Source organism: Rosa chinensis, chromosome 5 (genome assembly GCF_002994745.2).
Source record: "Rosa chinensis cultivar Old Blush chromosome 5, RchiOBHm-V2, whole genome shotgun sequence".
NCBI lineage: Eukaryota > Viridiplantae > Streptophyta > Magnoliopsida > Rosales > Rosaceae > Rosa > Rosa chinensis.
Window position 1 is genome coordinate 32,999,411 of NC_037092.1, and position 21,046 is coordinate 33,020,456.

At 38.3% G+C, this 21,046-nt stretch overlaps 1 protein-coding gene across 4 annotated transcripts; it reads left to right on the forward strand.

The window, feature by feature from the left end:
• The first annotated feature begins 10,444 nt into the window (after positions 1-10,444).
• LOC121049118 lies at positions 10,445-15,518 on the forward strand. 4 transcript variants are annotated; one of them, XM_040505652.1, is made up of 3 exons: positions 10,445-12,199; positions 12,320-12,888; positions 13,639-15,518. In XM_040505652.1, the coding sequence occupies exons 1-3, from the start codon at positions 11,106-11,108 to the stop codon at positions 13,665-13,667; spliced, it is 1,692 nt and encodes a 563-aa protein (XP_040361586.1). In that variant the 5' UTR covers positions 10,445-11,105; the 3' UTR covers positions 13,668-15,518. The 4 variants fall into 4 exon arrangements, with proteins under 4 accessions (XP_040361586.1, XP_040361585.1, XP_040361584.1 ...); XM_040505651.1 differs by having other exon boundaries at positions 10,445-12,929; XM_040505650.1 differs by having other exon boundaries at positions 10,445-12,888.
• The last annotated feature ends 5,528 nt before the right edge of the window (positions 15,519-21,046 follow it).

Sequence of the window (21,046 nt, forward strand, 5' to 3'; positions counted from 1 at the left end):
GTACCCATGTACTCTTCAATTTAATCAATCATGTACAATAATTCATTTTTCTTGTCAAGTATTTTGTAGATTGAAAATGTAGCTCTAATGGGCTCTCTTGTATGATGACGATTCACTAATGTGATATGCAAAATTATATCATATGTGACTACAATTTCAAAATACATCACACAATAGTTGACAAAAAAGCCAAGGGTTAGACAAGATTGATTGAAATTGATAAGTATAGAGGCACGCGTGATGAAACTAAAAGTGCAGGGGCACAAATGATTTAGGGTGTAAAGATAAGGGAGGTAAAATAAAATTTGCCCAAAAAGATATTAGCTTCTGTATTGGCATTTGAATTTGGAGCGAAAAATGTTTGTTTGAATTGTGAGTGTGAATATGGTATGATATGAGAGTTTAGTTTTCTATTCAATATGACCGAAACTCAAGTGAAGTTATGTGCAGGGTGGCAGTGGTTTTGCAATAAGAATGATCTTTGTGTTTGGTTTGGCTGACTAGTATCAAGAATTCTGATTTATTTGGACAACAAAGTTGCTATCTAGAATTTCAAAATATGAACTTTTTTCACCAATAAATTAAATGGAACTCAATAATCATTCATCACCAAGTTATGAACAATGAAGGCACTTAAAATTATTGAATAATTAAGTGGCTTCCCACGAAAAGATCACCTCAAGAGAGGAGAGGTCATTAGGCTAGGAGTGTCACGGGAAGTGGGTGACAACAATTGGCAAAGGTGGACGCTCGTCATTGAGAGGAAACAAGAGGAGTCGGTAAAGTTTTGAACTCTCATTTTTCAGAAATTAGCAATTGCCTTATGAAAGTGAAATTTCCTTCAATTGCATAGAAACTTCTTAAATTTCTGTCAATTCCCTTGCCGTAAATTTTCAATGATTATTCAATTTTGATGTTAAGCTCATCTCACAACGTTACCCAATTTCGTATGAAAATTTAAGAGGTAAGCTGTTCTTGCTAAGATTTAAAAAAAATAATAATAATACTCACGTGTGATGCAAAGGGTAAAATTAGATAAGATCATCTCAGTAACAACATGGATACTATTGATAATTTTTTTTTAAAATTATGGTGCAATTGAAGTGAGCCGAATAATGATTGAGCATTTCAACTTATTATTTTTCACCCTTAAATCTAAATCCAACGACAGTTGAGCATGATTGAGTATATAATCAACTGACTATCTCAGGAGATTTTGTGTGAAAAATCAAGGGGCAAATGAAACTTAAACTAAAATAATAATACTACTACCTAACAATAATAATATAATAAAGCAGGAGTGTCACGCCCTGAATTTTGAATAACCAATTCAAATCCGAAACATGAATAATAACAATTACAAATAACGTTCTGAATTTTTTCTCAGAAACAAACACACCTCACACCAGTCAATATTACATAAACCAAATCCTCAAGTTATTTATTACAGCACACTCTCACCAAATCAAATTGTAAGGCTCAAAAGAGCATAACTTACCTCACAAATACAAATGCTGTAAATCAAATACTAATACTCTAAACCGCACGATCACTGCCCTGGTTCTCCTGACCTGTAGGATTATCCGCTACACCGTTTGAATAGTGTACCAGGATTGCAACAACACAAAACCCGGTAAGCTTTTTGAAAGCCCGTATGAGTAAATTTAAGAATTGCACAATTAAGTTAACAATTTCAACTCAAGTATTTCTTAGCATAAGTAATTGAAGTGCATAACGTCACTTCAAGCATCAATCAATTCACATCTCACAATGATCACGAAGAAACAACAAAACTTTTCTTATCAATTCAAGTTCCACTGAATGACTAAGAAAGAACAACCCCGCACTTTCTTTTACACTAAAAATATACCATGGGTGCAATAATACTTTGTATCCCCCAAGAAGTATATTGTACTCAAGGGCGCAATAACCCAAAGTCATCCCCCAAGCAATACGTTGCACCCAAGGGTGCGATAACTCGCAGTTATCCCCCAAGAAGTACAATGGCAGACAGACTAGAGCTCTAACTGAATCGTAGCCTGTCACCTCGGCCGAGGTTCAAACCTATGATAATAACTGCCTCAATCATCAATGTGATAAGAGTACTAGACTCTATCATTTAATCAATCCACACGACTCAATTATCACACTTTACTCAATTACTCTTCATCAAGATCAACTTAACAATATGCTATAATTTATATTTTTGAAAGAGTAATGCTTGAAACAGTAAATCAATCAAATCAATTCCACACTTCCCAAATGCCACACCATCCAATATATTTTCCACGTAAATATATATATATATATATATATATATATATATATATATACGTAGTCACCCTCACAGGAATGACCACTAATACCAACTATAGTTCACAGCAACCAAAATCAAGAAATTCATTTTATAGTTTAAATACATTTTACTTACCTATGGACCATAGTTAAACAAGTCCATATAATTTAAAACAATTATTTATTTTCTTAAAAACAATTTCCACAAATTCACAATTGAATAAAAATCACTGAATTTTGGTTCATAAATGAACCATGTGCGATTTACTCACCTCTAATCCAGCTGCGTCTTCTTAACAGCTCAAACAACGATTTCACGAATCGTTCGCCAAATCAATCCGTCGATCACCTAATCCAATATGATTTTAACTTAGCCAACTACTCATAAACATACTTAAACGACGATCCAACGGTCGGATCGAAATTAAACGATGATCCAACGGTCGGATCTTCACAGATTGCCCTTAGGATCATCCTCCTAAATTATCACGAAGATCCAACAGTCGGATCTTCTTGAATGGCCCTTACAAACATCTCCACAAACTTATACGAAAATCCGACGGTCGGATTCTCACGAATCGCCTTCCAAATCACTATTTCACAATTATACGAAGATCCAACAGTCGGATCTTCGCCCATGACAACTGGGACAGTCATACGATCAACATATCAAAACTACAAGTCCATCGGACGGTCAGATCTTCACAGATCATAAATCAAACTATTGAAATCGATCGAAACGAAAAAATTCATAACTTAATCATACGATATCCAAAAATTTCATATAATATATCGAAATGATCGTCTTAACATGTAGATCATAAAAATGGGCAGAAACTGCCCTTAAGGTCCCCGGAGGTGGCCGGAAATGGCCGCCAGAGTTAGTTGCAGAGCCGCTGCCGACCACCACCAATGGTGTCGGGGCTGGGCTGCTCTTCTTTATCTCATCATGCTTAACCAAAAACTCTAAAGGCATGTTATCAGAAAAAGTCAAGAAGAGGTCGAAAATTACCGAAATCTGTCACAGTGGCCGGAATTTTTCCAGAATCCGGCGAGCTTGAGTTCGACGTAAAAACTTCCACGAATCGCTTCGATCCCTTCTGTAGATTTGTTCAGAAACTCAAGGTGATCTCCCCAGTTCAAGAATCACTCAAAACGAAGCTCTACAGCTCGAGATATCCAGATCTAAAGTTCCGTTCGATCTAAGTCGGGGTTGACTTGCAGCCGCCGCCACAGACAACTACGCCATGCAAGGTTGTTACTGGGAGCTTCAGGAGGTCGAGTCGACGTAGAAGGATAAGTTTGGTGAGGATTGGTGGCCAGAAACATGAGGAGGATGAGTTGGTTCGGTTTCAGGTGCAACCGGATCGAGTTGGTTTGCCGGACCTTGAGGCTGTGCCGGAGGGAACGACGACGTCCAGCAGGTAGAGCGGCCTGAGGAGAAGCTATAGGAACTGGTCTGGTGTTGATTGGTGGCCGGTGGAGGGAGAGAGAGACCGGAGAGCCTTTGCTCTGTTTCTGGTGTCAGTCGAGCGAGAGAGACTTTTCTGTGCTTGCCTACCACAATCCACTAATTCGCATACAATATAAAAGAAGCAAAGCAGAAGCACTACTTTCCCTTTGTTGCTCAAAACACAGACATGCCGCGCCATTTTTATTAAAAGAAATCTCCACTACCATAGTGCCAAATTAGAAAAATGAGGTTATTACAAGGAGTCAAATGGAAAATAGGTGATGGTCAACTAGTAAGCATCTGGAACGATGATTGGATCCCAAATTGTCCAAGGTATTTAATCCAAAGACCGTTGAGCTCTCCTTTTGATAAGGTGGCAGACTTGATAAATGAGCATGATCGTTCCTGGATTCCCACCTCAGTTCTTACGATTTTCCCTATTGATGTGGCTACACGCATCCTTGCTATTCCCTTAAGCAGAAGAAGCACATGTGACAAGCAGTATTGGTAACCAGAAAAGAAAGGCATCTTCACAGTGAAATCAGCATATTGGGTGGCTAGGGCTCATGTTCTTGGCAATGCTTTAACTACTACATCAACCGGTGATCCCTTCCAAGAACTGTGGAAAAGATTATGGGGAGCAAAAGTGCCAAGGAAAGTGCAAATATGTGTGTGGAGAGCATGTCAAAATATATTGCCCACAAGGGAACGTCTTCTCACCAAGGGCTATGAAGGTGACTTGAGTTGTTTGCTTTGTAAGCATAGAATGGAAGACAGTGTGCATCTTTTTGGCAAGTGTCCTGTTGTTGTTGAGTTCTTCTCCATCTTATCTTCTCATTTTCCAAATTCTATTCTCCCCAATATGGTGTTTAAAGAATGGATGCTTGAACGAGCGATACATCTCAAGAAGGAGGTGTTTGAAAGACTTCTCATGAGAATCTGGTCCTTATGGAAGAACAGAAACGAAATGTTATGGGAGAACACTTCGACACCTGCTTCTGCTCTTTTCCTAAGCTCTATGACATGGTTAGATGAGTATAAACAGGCTAGAACTTCTCCTATTGCACCTCAACTGAAGACTGCACAACATGGGGAAGTAAAAATTAATGTTGATGGAGCATTCTTGCCTACTCTAACTCAAGGGGGTCTTAGTGGTGTGATCAGAGACTATAAAGGTCAATTTGTTGCAGCTTTTGCACATCCTATCACCTCCACAGTCTCCAGTGGCTATCCCTTCGAACACATCTTCCCTGACCCAATTTGTAGCACCTCATGATAAAGTAATCTTGGGTTCACATCCAAAACCAATTGGCAATGGATGGAGTGGCCTAAACCCTTATAAACCCATAGGCAAGGTCCCATTTTTCTCATGTGGGATGTATATATATTCTCAACACGCCCCCGCACGTGTGGCGAATTTTCAAGCCATACACGTGGACAACTAGGGTGACGTGGTGCCTGTGTGGCCGTTAGGCGTGCACATGTTAGTAACCCGCTCTGATACCATGATAAAGTAATCTGGGGTTCACATCCAAAACCAATTATTGCTACTCCATGTGGATGATATCATCCTTACTAGCAATAATGAGACCTTAATTGCTGAGATCAAAACTGCTCTCCAACACGAATTTGACATGAAGGATTTGGGTGATCTTCATTTCTTCCTCGGTTTAGAGATTAAGTACCTTGCATCGGGGCATTTTGTCTCTCAACAAAAGTATGCCAAAGACCTCATATACAAGGCTGGCTTGGAGGACTGTCACTCTCACCTTTCTCCTTGTCAATCTGGAGTCAAATTACTTAAAGATCATGGTACACCTCTATCTTTGGGAGCACTTGAACATTTTCGAAGCATTGTTGGCTGCCTGCAATATCTCACCTTTACACGACCTGATATAGCATATAGTGTGAACTCGGTTTGTCAATTTCTCCATTGTCCCACCGATCTTCACCTTGTCGCTGCCAAACGTATTCTCAAATATGTTAAAGGTACTGTAGACTATGGTATTACTTTCAGGAGAGGTTTTTCCACTGCTTCTTCACCACCACAGGTTTCCCTTCGCGCATATTGTGACGCCGATTGGGCTGGGGATCCTAACGACCGGAAGTCTACTACGGGTTTTGTCATCTTGCTCAATGACTCACCAATTTCATGGTGTAGTAAGAAACAAACTGCCGTTTCTAGATCTTCTACAGAGGCCGAGTATAGGAGCATGGCTGACACTACCTCTGAATTGCAATGGCTTAAACATCTCCTCCAAGATCTTCAAGTTGACTTGGCTGCCATTCCAACTCTTCACTGTGACAATATCTTGGCCTTGGCTCTTGCTTTAAATCCTGTTCATCACTCCAAACTGAAACATATCGAGGTGGATGTTCACTTTACTCTGGACAAGGTTAAGGATGGCTCTATCAGATTGCAGTTTGTTTCTACTCATGACCAACTCGCTGACTTGTTCACTAAAGGACTCTGTTCTCCTCCACATACCTATCTCTGTCATCAGTTGCAGTTAGGTCCATCACCGCCTTCTCCCTCAGTTCAATTGATTCAGCTTGATGGCTTCTCCACCCATCCAGCTGAGGAGGGGTGTTAGGATAGGATATACGGTCAAGATCCAATATCAAAAGATATTTACGTTTCACTCACTATTAGGTTAGGTAGGCTGCAATCACAATATGCATGTACTCAAGCTTATCTTGACACGTGGTGATCATGTAGCGATTCTGTTGCTAATTGTACTAATTGTGCTAATTAGGCTACTATAAATACCTAACCCAATTACTTGTATTCATTCTGTTAAGTCACATCAAATATACAAAGAGTTTCTATTCTTTCTCTCTCTCTTTTCCTCTCGATTCTTCTAGCTTTCTTGACGAAGACCAGCACACCAAGACCACCAAGGCTCTGGATACCATGAAAGCTTGAAGAAAGCTAGAAGAATCGAGAGGAAAAGAGAGAGAGAAAGAATAGAAACTCTTTGTATATTTGATGTGACTTAACAGAATGAATACAAGTAATTGGGTTAGGTATTTATAGTAGCCTAATTAGCACAAACCTAATTAGCACAATTAGTACAATTAGCAACAGAACCGCTACATGATCACCACGTGTTAAGATAAGCTTGAGTACATGCATATTGTGATTGCAGCCTACCTAACCTAATAGTGAGTGAAACGTAAATATCTTTTGATACCCAATGGTTAGAGTCAAGCAAGAAGGGCAACATTTAATAGAAAGCCAACTGGATTTGACCAACAGTAGTAGCAGTTTGGTGTCTCAAGCAATGGAGCTCAAGAAAGTCAAAACTATGATGAATTGTAGGAGAGCTTGTCAACCAATGGAGTTATGGCCATCACTTCCTCTTCTTCCTCCTGGTTAAAACCAACTTGCCGCCCTCTTCTAGCTTTCTCCTCTGCTTCCTTTACAGATATGATGGTGCTAAGGAGGGGTATTACAACTTACTTGTTTTTGCTGCATCTTGAAGCTTGTATCCAATCTTCAAGCTGAGGAGGGGTGTTAGGACACTATGATCCTATTCAGCTCAATTATATCATCTGATCATGCACAAGTTTTCTCTATGTAATAATGTTAGCTACACTAGTTACTAATTAGTTAGTCTGCTTGCATGTGGCCTATAGCTGTAGTCCACGTGTAAGCAATCTACAGGTAAGTAGTTAGCATATAAAGCTATTAGCTACCTCAGTTTTCTATTATTGTATCAGAGCCTCATCTTCCATCAATAGAAATTCTTTTTCTCTCTAAATTCTCTGTTCTTCACACAAAGCTTTCAAAGACTAGCCTCAACGGGGTATGCTACCTGCCTCCTCAGCACAACTACCCTCCGATCAATAGAGCAACTGCCACAAGGCATGCACCTGATCGAGATCTTCTTCTCAAACCACCGAGCAAAGTCGGTGAAACCGGCATCGTTGGAGGAACCAAATAGATCTTCCCTAACAAAATAAAAACAAACCAGTCACCCAAAGGTAGACTATCGCTACCTCCAAACAGATTTAACGCAAGTCGTGTCTTACCAAGTCCACCAAGCCACCAACGACGCACGCAAGCGCCAAAGCCAGGCTAGAGGACCACCAAATCTCATTAGAGACACTAGACCTCTTTGTGATCGACAATCTCTAGGGCACCGCTTTTTTCAGGGCCTGTTTTAGGGGTTCCTAAAAGTATTTTTGAATTTAAAAAAATTATAAGAAAAAAATGTATGTTCATGCTAGGAATTTTGGATTTGTGCGCCCGCAACGGGGGATTAATATGGTTTTGTTAGGATACTCTCATGGACCGAGGTGGCTTAGAACATCACCCGATCAAAAAAAGAAAAATAATAATGTATTTTAAGTGAGTTTTAAAAACACTTTAGAGTAGTTTGAAAAACATTTGACAAGTTTTTCTCTATACAAAAATGTTTAGGTCAAATTTATAAAGCAAGAGGAGAGGTTGTCGGGAGTGTCACCGAAAGTAGCTGATGACAATCGGCAAAGGTGGATGCTCGTGACTGAAAGGAAACAAGAGGAGTCGGTAAAGTTTTGAACTCTCATTTTTCAGAAATTAGCAATTACCTTATGAAAATGAAATTTCCTTCAATTACATAGTAACTTCTTAAATTTTTGTCAATGTCTCCCTTGCCGTAAATTTTCAATGACTATTCAATTTTGACATTGAGCTCATCTCACAACATTACCAAATTTTGTATGAAAATTTAGAAGGTAAGCTACTTTTGCTAAAGATTAAAAAAATAATAAAAAAATAAAATAAAATAAAAACTCACAAGTGTGGCGCAAGACTGATGGTAAAATTGGATAAGATCATCAAAAATAACAACATGGATACAACTGATAAAAAATTAGAAAGTTATGGTGCAATTGAAGTGAGCCGATTAATGATTGAGCATTTTAACCTATTATTTTTCACTCTTAGATATAAACCCAACGGCAATTGAGCACGATTGAGTACATAATCAACTGACTATCTCGGGAGATTTTGTGTGAAAAATTAAAGGGCAAATATAATAATAATAGGAAGTGACCCTACAAACTGGTGTATATGAATTATTTGATGAGGAACTGGAATGTGCCAACAGGATTGAAAAGGTGGTTCAGGGGTTACAAGCAAATACGTTTGGGAAGAATCGACTCGTAAGAAGTTAATGAAAGAATGCTTTCTCTGGATTGAAATTCCAAATCGTACTCTCTCTTGAATTGGTTAGTGAATCCGTGAAGGTTTCTTTCTTTATAAAGCAAGGAAAAGGAAGGGCGAGAGTTGGACTCTGCCAATATCAGAAAATCTGGATATCTTTTAAACACATTTTATGGATATTAATGCAATTAGAAAGATATTGGTATTGCTAACCTCTTCATCAAACACTTCAACCCACATATGCAAATTGATTTTGCCTTTCATCTTACTAACATAGAAGCAGTGTGATTTGTCTACACTACACAGGAAGTTTCTTTTTCTTAATTAACATGCTGCATATTGTGCAACTCTCCCCATGAAAACAGAACCATTGATGAGTCCTTTACATCTTGTCTTTAGAAGCTGTCAACCTATGCATAGTATTCAGAGAATATGTTTTCTCCAATATCTCTAATAATACTGATGTTTAGTGTTCTTTTGATTTCAGTTCCTTGGATAGTTTTTTGGGGACAAGAAACGAACATAATTCCATCCTGTACTTCCAATGTGTAGTACTGAAACTTGGCCCGACTTCGCTTATAGTCAATTTTGATCAATAAACCTCCGTTTATTGTCGAATCAAAACATCAACATACCAATTTCAAAACAAGGAGCAAGAGACTTGAAGTCAGTCAGACTATCACACTGACAATGACAAAGTATTCAAACTTTTTGGCTACAATTTTGCCGTGCAACTCGATCTCTACATGTTAATAGGGATCGAAGAAAGCTAATCGGGAAATGTGTAGAAATAAGAATATGGAACGTACGTCTTCAGAATCTCGTGTTTTGTGGAATTGTGGTCATATGATATTATAAGTGTTTTCTTAGTCTTTTTTTTTTTTTTTTTTTGATTTTGTCAAGGGGAATCCAAAGGCTTTCTAGGCCCAAGATAAACGCCTTCGACGCATGTGAAATGCTCCAACTATGCATTGCAGCACAGTGCCTGACCACTTTGACAGCTTCGGGTTCGAACCTAGGTTGGGGAGCACACCCAACTAGGCAAGAACCACTAAGCCACTTGCAGTAGTTAGAGTTTTCTTAGTCTGATATTGAGCTAACCATTTTGAAATATATTATTTTTATATTGAGAGATGAGTTGAAATAGAATTCAGCAAAATATTAACAAAATAAATCTCTTTTGAAAATGCTATTTAGAAGCAATAGCTTTCCAAGAGTCGTGCTTAATAATTGCCAGTTGAAATTGGTTTAATGTTTCAAAATTGGTAGTGCATGACAACCCCAAATTTTGATAATGCGCACGTAAGTTGGTTTGTTAATTTGCCATTTTCTGTCATTTCAATGTTGAGTGTCATTTCAATATTAGGAGAGGCTCAACTTTGCGTGAATTACGGAAGACCGTACGGTCTTTAGATAGGCTCCCTTTGTGCCTAGGTATTGGAATGGGACAATTTACCTTATCGGTAAATAGCACTTCTTTATTTTGGTTGATGAAAATTTAGACTTTAGAGTGCGAGATTACGGACAAGGCGGAGCAAGAAAAACCAAACTCTCCTCTATAGGGTCTTTGTGTCGAAGGTTTATTTATTTATTTTTATTTTTTTTCAGACTTTTCCTTCTTCTCTAGACATGCCAAACCGCAAAGGAACGGCTTCCCTTAAAGGAAATCAAAACCCCTCGCTCCTTTGAACCCAAGAGTTTTCAGTTTTTCAAGCAAAGATGTTTGAAGCCGTTGAGCATTCCCCTCACTCCAAAAGGCCAAAACTTTCTCCCTTTCCTAGCTGCAAGGAGACTCCGCCGGAAACCATGGTTGAAGAGAAAGAAGACCTCATGATTTCACCAACCGGTGGACACCCATTTCACAAAACAGCCCACTATCTCAAACCCATTTCGCCTTCCTCCCTTTTCGAGTCTTTCACCTCCCATATCCCCACCTCACCCTTGGACCCAAAATAGTGGCCATCCCAGCTTCAGTTCCGTGGATGGCGCCGCGACCACCAAGACTTGCTGACTTGGGTTCACCACTTGGCTTCTACTCACCAATCCACGTGGAAGAAAGCCGGCATTTACGAACCCATCTTCAACTCGACTTACCAGATAAGAAGAAACAACGACTTGGTTTGTGTGTTTGCAGAGAAATGGTGTTGTGAGACCAACACCTTCGTTTTTCCATGGGGTGAAACCACAATCACATTGGAGGATGTTATGGTTTTGGGAGGCTTCTGTGTTTTGGGAGACTCTATTTTGAGTCCTATTGAAAGCAGAGAGCTGAAAGAAATAGAAGAGAAACTTGAGAAAGAGCGAAAAGGACTATACGATTACAGTGGGCGTGGGTCTAAGGTGGCCAGCGCAGAGTTATGGATGAAGAAATTCATGAAGAGCGGGAGTAAACTAGAGCACCTAGCATTTCTCGTCTTTTGGTTGTCCAGGCATGTTTTCCACGGCAGTCGTGATTCAGTAAACAAGGCTGTTTTCTCTGTTGCAATTCATTTAGATAGGGGCATTCGGATTGCTCTTGCACCGGCTGTTCTTGCTCACATTTATGGAGATTTGAGTCTGCTTAAAAGGACTATTGTAGCTTCAAATGGCAGTAATGAATTAAAGCTAGAGTCACCATTTCATTTACTTCAGGTTTGGGCATGGGAAAGGTTTTTGGAACTTAGGCCAAAGCCCAATGTTATGAGCTATGCTGAGCCAAGATTGGCTAGATGGGATAGAATACATGGTCAGGATTTCGGAAATTTGAGGATTGTTTTAGACTCTGCTGGAGAATGTTTCATGTGGCGCCCTTATGCCATTGCCATTGAAAACTGGAAGCTTCCTAGTTACTGTTCAGAAAAAGATAGGTGCGTTGGTTCTGGTTTGGATGATGAGTTCCTTTCATTTGCTCTATGCTTGAGGGTAACTGATTTGGTTGGATTTGGTCGAAATGAGCGATACCTTCCGCATAGGGTGGCTAGGCAATTTGGATATGATCAAGATATTCCGTGTGTCATTGCTCAATTCAATGATGGTTCTGGTATTTTCATTCCTCATATATCCTGGAAATATCACATGAAGGAAATTAAGGATGTAAAATTGTATATTCCATCTAGGCTGTCTGAAGCAGATGTGAGCACAAGATACATGAAATGGTGGGAGGAAACAGTATCAGGCCTCAAACACATAACTAAGCCTAGGATGCCACCGAAGAAGAAAGCAAAGACTACTGAGGGATCACTACTGACGGGTAAACCTGCCCTCAGGCATCCTGGTTTCCGGCGAACGAAAGTTGCTGAGGGTTCAAATGAAAGAAACAGGTTTACTGGTTTCACCATTCCTTCTGTTTCTTGTCCAAAGAGCTATGCAAAAGTAGTAAAGATTTCCAAAGTACATAATGTAGGTAATAATTCCCTTGTTCCTCCCGGATTTCCTCCCAGATTTCCTCCCACAGGTAATATGATGGAAGTTGGAGACACTATGGACAAAGATGAACCGACTAGTCCAGAAATTTTGGAAAAAGGGAAGCAAAAAAACGTTGAAACTAGAAAAGGGGTTGATGATTCAATTGCTGATGGAAGTTCTGTTGATGATATTATGAAGTCAGAAAGATTGGAGAAAGAGGTTATGCTGAGTCCGACTTTGGTTTGGGGAAGTAAGGCCAAGAGGAACATTAAATATGTAATTGTGAGTAATGCAAGAAGTCTAGATAATGACATGGTAAGAACTATTGGCAATGAATGGGCTAGCAGGGTTGAGAGACAGGTTTCAGAGCTTAAAAATCTTGTAAGAAACTTTAAAGAATCAGACATTTTGAAATATTGTAAGCATAAAAATATTGAAACTAGAAGAGATGGTGACTGCGTGAAGTTATCAGGTGAAGTTCAAGATTTGGCATCTTCAACTGTGGAAGAAGGTTCTGTTATGAAACAGGTTTCAGAGCTTAAAGCTAGGGTTAGCAAGCTTGAAAGTTTGGCTGACATGTTTCAAACAAACACTAGTGGAGCAGGTATGGGAACAGCTAAGGAAAGATAGCACTCCTCTAATTTGGTATTTCTAAAACTTTAATTATTCTTACTCTACTTTTGTTATTATGGGTGATAAACTTTCCTGATGTTTGCCTAATTTTTTTATTAAAAAAATATCACTTGCTCTATCTTATGTCTTATGTCTTATATATTCTTATATATATATATATATATATATATATATATATATTATTCAATATTTGTCTTGATTTTTGTTTTCTTACTCACTCTTTGAATCTGGATTCTGGTCTTGCTGTTGAATGAGTTGTTTGAACATAACTGCCACTTTTAAAATGGAACTAAGGGATTTCATTTTAAAAAAAGAAAGTTAAGTCTTTGCACCTGCCTTGTTTACATATCATACAAATTTGTTCAATAAAAAAGAAAATCTTGCAAATTTGAATATTGAAGACTCTTAAATAATCCAATAGGACTTACAGTATGGGATGAATTTTATCCATTCTTATTTGAAGAAATGTATTTTCTAATCTCTTGATATCTTCCTATCTTATGTGTTTTAAATGTGAAACGCTTCTGTTACATATACAAAGAACCCACACAATAATGTGTTTACCACTCCCCGAAAACAATCCCTTAGAGCTTTAGCTCTATGCTTTGACACTACTGTTTGTTGCATTGGTAATTTTTTTTACCCTTCCCTAAATCATTTAGAATAAGCTTAACTAATTAGCACTTTGCATCTGATGTGAACAACTTCATATCCAATCCAGGTGAAGCATGCAGTTCGACTATTTCTTAGCTGTTATTTCAACTCTTCCATATGGACGAGGCACAACATTCTGGGATTCATCTAAAGTTAAGAAAATGTCTTTAGAAAAGAAGAATTCTATGCAGATAATAAAAGTTTAGTTTTGTCCTAGATTTCCAGTGCTTCCTGTTTGGAAGATATTGTCAATGCTAATACCTCAGGTAATCGACTGATTAGTCTTATACCATTGTAAATCCTCAACCGTATATTAGTATGCTATTTAGAACTACCACCATTGTTTGGTATTCATCGTGTGCTTCACGTGTCTCAGAACTGCTCACCACTTTCTACATGCAAACCAAAAGCAGTCAAGATAGGTTATATTGATTAGAAAGGTATAGACATATTGAATATCTTGGGTCATTTCATAGATAATATAGAGGATTCTACAAAAGTTCTCTCTTAAGAATTCGGTGAACCGCCATGTTACTCCAATAATGATTTACGAATCCTCACTTTAATTTTTTTTAAGTTACCCTCTGAAAATCATTGCTACAACATTTTATTCCAATCATAGATCATTAGTCTTAAATCTATAATCAAACAACATTTTTGGTAATAATTAAGATCTTTTTTATTTATTTTTTTATTTTTTTTATGGCAGAGATGATTATTTAGAAAATGAACTCTTCCTATTATGAAAGTCTAAAGTAATGATTTCTCAATCACAATTGGGGTCAAGACGAGGTGAAAATGAAAACTTTAGGATTTCCATAGGTTTTGGATTTCATAAGGTGCACCCATCAATTCAAAGAATCATGTGCAGAAAGTTAGTATAGCAATAGATGTAAGGAACATAGAACTCATCGGGTGAACTACAAATCCTGATCTTTTTTCGTTCTTTTTTCTAGGAAGGCAATCAAACTCAATTTGATTCTCAAACTATGAAAATACTATTCTATTGTTTGGCGAGCAATGCGTTGTTGAATTTAACTACGTTCCCAATGCTTTTTTTTTTTTTTTTTATCAAGTTAAGGCTTCTGGTCAGCTTATGTTCTTCATGTGCATGAAGGCCAACTGGTGGCCAAAACACAGTTTGAAGGGTTGAGCTTTGTGCTAGTGCATTTCCTTATGCAAGCTTTCGTAATGAGAAACTGAACAAACATAGATGACAAATTGATCTCTTTACCGAATTTGTCTTTACATATCGCATGCATGTTTCCACGTTCCAAAGCTCGAGCATTTTTCACCATGATCGCCAGCTATGTAACCGTCCAGGCAGGTGTAATCACCTAGAACAGCTTGTTGCGTGCACTTTGTCGAATTTATCTTTCTCATCTCCTTAAAGCCGGGTTATCAACTGGTCCTTTCATAATTCATTACTCAAGTTTTGCTTCCATGTTGTGCATTTCATGCTACTCTGTTTCAATTTTTCTCCCTAAAGATCCTTGAAGCAGTTCAAGTTTTTACTGTGGTGTCGAATATAAGAGATATTCTCTGTCAATTTTTCCCTAGTCAATCTGCCAACATCATTGATTCTGTGACGAGCTCCGTAAGTACTAATAACCAAAAACTGTTTATGACTTTATCTGATTTTTCTTTCTAAATATTATTCGTAATGTTAACTTTTTTAAATCTTCAGCATTCATAGTATTAGGGGCGGAGCCACATTGGGGCACGGTGGGTCCCGTGCCCCAGTGAGATTTTAAGTATATATGTAATTTGGTTCAATATAGGAACTAAGAACTGCCTTATTGCAGTGGTTGGGGCGCATACTTATGTAAGATTGGTCCTTGGTTCGATTGCTGCTACCAGCAATGTGCTAATCTTTTTCGATTTTTTTCTGTTTTTCTAACATTAATACTATTATCTCCTCTCAGCAATGTGCTAATATTTTTTTTATTTATTTCTTTTTTCTAACATTAATACTAGTATTTCTTCTCAAAAAAAAAACATTAATAATATTCTTTCATATAGTTTCAAAATTCAAATATAAATTATATTTCCATTATGAAAAATTGTCTAAAAATCTAAAAATTATAAGTTCTATTAATAAAATATGTAATTTAAAAAAACTATTGATCTTTTTAAGTACAAAAATAGATATTGATTTTTCCCTAACCTTATTATAATTATTATTTTTATTACAATTTTGATATATTTTAAGTTTAAGTTTAGATTTCAAAAAAAAAAAGTGCCCCAGTTGAGATTATTTTCTGGCTCCGCCACTGCATAGTATGATGCATGATTTTTTGTTCAGTGAGTAGCTTGTGCAAATTTTGTATACAGACTCAAAGTACTTATATGTCATACCTTTCATTAGGATTCCTTGCTTGCCTTCTAGCTGTGCAGTTTGGATTACCTTCCCTTATTGCTTGAACTATTATGTATACATTCTGTTTTTGTGTTTTATTACCTTTTGTTAGATGTCAAAATATTGTTCTAAAAGGAAGATAATGTTTTATTAGAAACTATTTATAGTTACCCTAATTGTCTTTGCAGAATATTTGTAACAGTAATTGATAAACCAAATGCTGTCTCTAACTTCTGCAAAAGAATACATGCGAAAACTATGTCAAACATCAAAGTTTTATGGAATTTTCTTGTTAGAAATGCAGGCCTGAGTTGAAGTTAATTTGAAGCAAAGATCTCCAGATGTTTCCACCAGATTCTGTGCTTTTGCTCTTGTTTTGGGAATGGGATATTTGCCTGGTTATAAGGGATAACATTAGATTATGGATTTCGGAACAAACCAACTTACAAACTGATAGTGAAGAACTGCACATGATATACTCTTCCTTGTTGCTAACTTGCTATAGCCACATATGGTCTTTTCTTCTACCTAAATATCTTAGCCACACATAATAAGTATCTAACTTATTATGTGAGTAAATATCATCTTTTAAACGTTTATGATTCCTAAATATGTATTACAGTCATCAACTATCAAGCACAAAGGGGTCTTGTTACCCTCGCGTCTCACTTAATTTGGGGCTGTAATAAAGATATGGGACAGCAGTTTGCTTCTTCACTTAGTTGATGAGTGGAGTGTTGCCTTTCACATCTGCAGTACTGTTCCTATTCTCGCTTACATGTTAGTATGTAGCTGTCTAGATGTTGTACATTTTGTAAGATAAAATGAACCACTCTCTGTAGCTCGTTTTTTCGTTGATCTGTGGTATGTTAGAGATACGCATAGTGTTTGTAATGGTACCTTCGAATCCCGTGGACTACTTCAAATCAAGATGAAAATGAAAGCACATATTTCATTGAGTTCATCAGGTCGTGCTGTCCCATTTTTTACTCGCATCCCAAACATTACATTATCTAAGCTCTCTAAGAGCTGAGTATGATACTTAGACCCACCATACAGTATAATCACATAATCCGAGCCATTTAATTTTTAGATCTCCCTTCAATGGTAAGCGCACTTTTTTCAATACAAAAGCCTAATTTTATTTTTAAAGAAACAATTTCAGAAGTTGAGTAAATTCAAGTCAATCCCCCCGGTAACTCTCATCTTTTCTTTACGGCTTTAAGGATAGGTTTTGTGTCACGCCCCGAATTTTGAATAACCAATTCAAATCTGAAACATGAATAATTACAATTACAAATACCAATCTAAATTTTTCTTTCAGAGTAACACGCCTCACACCACTCAATATTACAATACCCAACTACTCAATTTCTTATTACAGCACACTCTTACAAAATCCAATCAATTTGTAAGGCTCAATGAGCTTAACTCACCTCACTATTACAATTTATGTAAATCTATAACAAATGCTCTAACCCGCACGATCACCGCCCTGATTCTCCTGACCTGCAGGATTACCCGCTACACAATTTGAATAGTGTACCGGGATTGCAACAACACCAAACCCGGTAAGCTTTTGACAGCTCGTATGAGTAAACAAGAATGAACTGTTGATTTATTAAAATACATTTCCTTTTTAACTCAAGTATAGAAATGTAGAAACATCACAATCACAACGACCACCACAAAACCACTTCACTTTCTCACTCTCATATATATATATATATATATATATATATATATATGTATACACTTATGAGTCACTCCCCGTTACCCTCATAAGATCACTCAACATTGGCAGACAGACTAGAGCTCTAACTGATCGTAACCACCGGCCTGGCGCGAGAGCGTGGTTCACGATTTAATACTATTAGTAACCACCGGCCCGGTACAAGAGTGTGATTCACTAATAGATGCCATGGTCACCCCGTGACCTATTGATCTCCACAGATCAATATATCTCAACAACTCAACAATTTACTATTTCTCAAACAATAAAACTCAACACCTCACTATATGGTTTCCTCAACAAAAATCCATCAATACATATATATTTTTCATGTAAATAATATATGTACATAGACATTCGCACAGGAATGCCTATTAATACCAACTATAGATCTCGTACAATAAAGCAATAAATTCCTTTTTATAAACAAAATCATTTTCTTACCTGTGAGCCGTAGCCCTATGAACCGTAGTCAATTGAGTTCATATTTTTCAAAACAATTATTTAATTCAAAACCATTTCCACAAATAAACATAAATATTTAGAACTTCGGTTCGTGAATGAACCATGTGCGGTTTACTCACCTCTAATCCCGCTGCGTCTTCTTAACAGCTCAAAATACGATTCGCAATCGTCCACCAACTCAAATCGTCAATCACCTAATCAGATACGATCTTAACTTAGCAAATCAATCATAAACCACACATATACGGAAATCCAACGGTCGGATTCTAAATTAAATGATGATCCAACGGTCGGATCGAAATTATACGATGATTCAATGGTCGGATCCTCACGGATCGCCCTTTGGATCATCCTCCCGAAATTATCACGAAGATCCATCGGTCGGATCTTCCTGAATCGCCTTTACTATCATCTCCTTAGATTTATATGAAAATCCGACGGTCGGATTCTCTCGAATCGCCTTCCAAAACACTAATTCACAATTATACGAAGATCCAACGGTCGGATCTTCGCCCATGACCACACAAAGTCATCGGGACAGTCATACGATCAACATATCAAAACTATAAGTCCATCAGACGGTCCGATCTTCACAGATCACAAATCGAACGATTGAAATCGATCGAAATCGTAAAATTCATAACTAAATCATACGATATCCAAAAATCGCGTATAATATATCGAAATGATCGTATTGAAATGTAGAATTTAAAAATGTAAAGAAATCACATTTTTGACCCCCGGAGATGGCCGGAAAGGGCCGCCGGATTTAGGGACAGAGCCGCCGCCGACCACCACCAATGGTGTCGGGGCCAGGCTGCTCTGCTTCAACTCATCAAGCTTAACAACTTTCCTAACTAGCATGTAAGCTGGAAATGACCGGAAGGGGTCGAAATTACCTAGAACAGTCGAGGTGCCCGGAATTTTTCCAGAATCCGGTAGGTGCTCCGATCGACGTAAAAACCTCCACCACTCGCTTCGATCCTTTCTGGAGACTTCTTCGAAAACTCAAGGCGAGTTCATTGGTTCGAGAATAAATCAAAACGAAGCTCTACAGTTCTAGATATCCTGATCGAAGGTTTCGGTGGCCGGAAAAATTCCAGAATCCGGCGAGCCTGAGTTTCGACTTAAAAACTTCAACAAAACACTTCAATTCCTTCTGGAGGGTTGTTCAGAACTTCAAGGGGAGCTCAATGGTTCAAGAATCACCGAAAGAAGTGGTCTGTAACTCAAGATATCCGGATCCAAATGTGATTTTCGATCTAAACCGAGGCGAGCTCCGACAAACGTGAAATAGTTCTACCCAGGTCTGGTCCTTCTTGGTGCTTGTTCAGAAAGTTGAGGCGAGTCCAATGAGCTAAAAATCAAGAGAATTGGTTGCCTGTAGCTCAAGATATCGAGATCGAACCAAAACGAGCTCAAAATGGAACCGTGTCCTCCGCCGCCACTGCCGGCCGTGTTGCGGTGCAAATCTGCCACTGGAAACTGCTCAAGGTCGAGGCGAAGCTATAGGAAGTGGTCTGGTCTTAATTGGTGGCCGGTGGAGGGAGAGGGAGCTTGGAGAAGTTTTGCTCTGTTTTTGGGTGGCTTCGGCAGAGAGAGAGAGAATGAGAGAGTGAGAGTGAACTGTTTCTGCTAGCCTCCCCTTCCACCGACTCTCACTCACTATAACAGCACAAAGTGCTTTTCTTTTTTTTTGCTCAAAACATGGAACATGTCTCTCATTTTTTTATTAAAAGGAACTCCACTACCTGTGGAGCCAAGAACAGGTTATTACATTTTGTCAACAAAGCCCTCTAGGCTTTAGGTCCTTAGGCAGCTGGGAAGTACAATACTACAAACTAGACGTGATGGGAAACATACCTAGGAAATAACTGCGGTGGCAAAAATACCTAGGAAATGGTGTGGACGATGACACACTCAACCGTTCCAACTCCCAAGTGTATATTTTGCGTATAGCTGTACGCTAAAGCAAGTGCTCTCACTGAACAGTCTAATCGTCTTCCTCCTCTTTAATTTTTTTTTCTTAGATTACACTGTGCTTTTGTTGTTCCTTCCTCTTCCGTTTATTCATCTCATCCATGGAAAGAAAAACTGTGTTCAGCATCACCCCCTGAACTCCAAAAGGCCAAAACCCTTTCTCTTTTGCAACAAGGAGAAAATACTTTAGTACTTAAACTCTTTGAACCCAAGCCTTCTGTGATGGAGAGTCCAGACGACAACATTATTGAAGAAAGAGAGGTCAATGGTTTCACCAAATGATGGAGACCCATTCTGAAAAAAGCCTACTTTCTGAAACCCACTCTTCCTATTTCCTCCATTGATCTTGAACAGTTGAACCTCCTCTTGTGCTCCCTCGGTGTTTCTCTTCCCTCCCTCCAAAAGAATGGCTTTTGAAGGTCAGTTTCCTTGGATGGCGTCTCGAACAAAAAGACTGGAGAACTTGTGTCGATCACATGGCTTCTCTCCACCAAACTACCTGGAAGAGAGCTGGTATTCATGAAGCCATCATCAATTCGACTTTTGAGTTCAAAAGGAAAACCAACTTGGTATATGGTCTTTCAGAGAAATGGTGTTGTGAGACCAACACATTCATTTTCCCTTGGGGTGAAGCAACCAACGTTATTGGAGGATATGATGGTTTTGGGAGGCTTTTAGGTTTTGGGAGACTCTGTTTTCAGTTCACTTGATAGCAGCATTGAACTGAAAGAAACACCAAGAGAAACTTGATAAAGAGAGAAGTGAACTTTACGAGAGTACATCCAAGAATGCTACTGAAAGCTTATGGTTGAAGAAGTTCAGGAAGAGTGGGAGTGAATTGGAGCACCAAGCATTCCTTGCCTTTTGGTTGTCCAGGTATGTTTTTCCTGAGGCTTGTAATGTATTACACAAACGTGTATTTCCAATTGCAATTCTTTT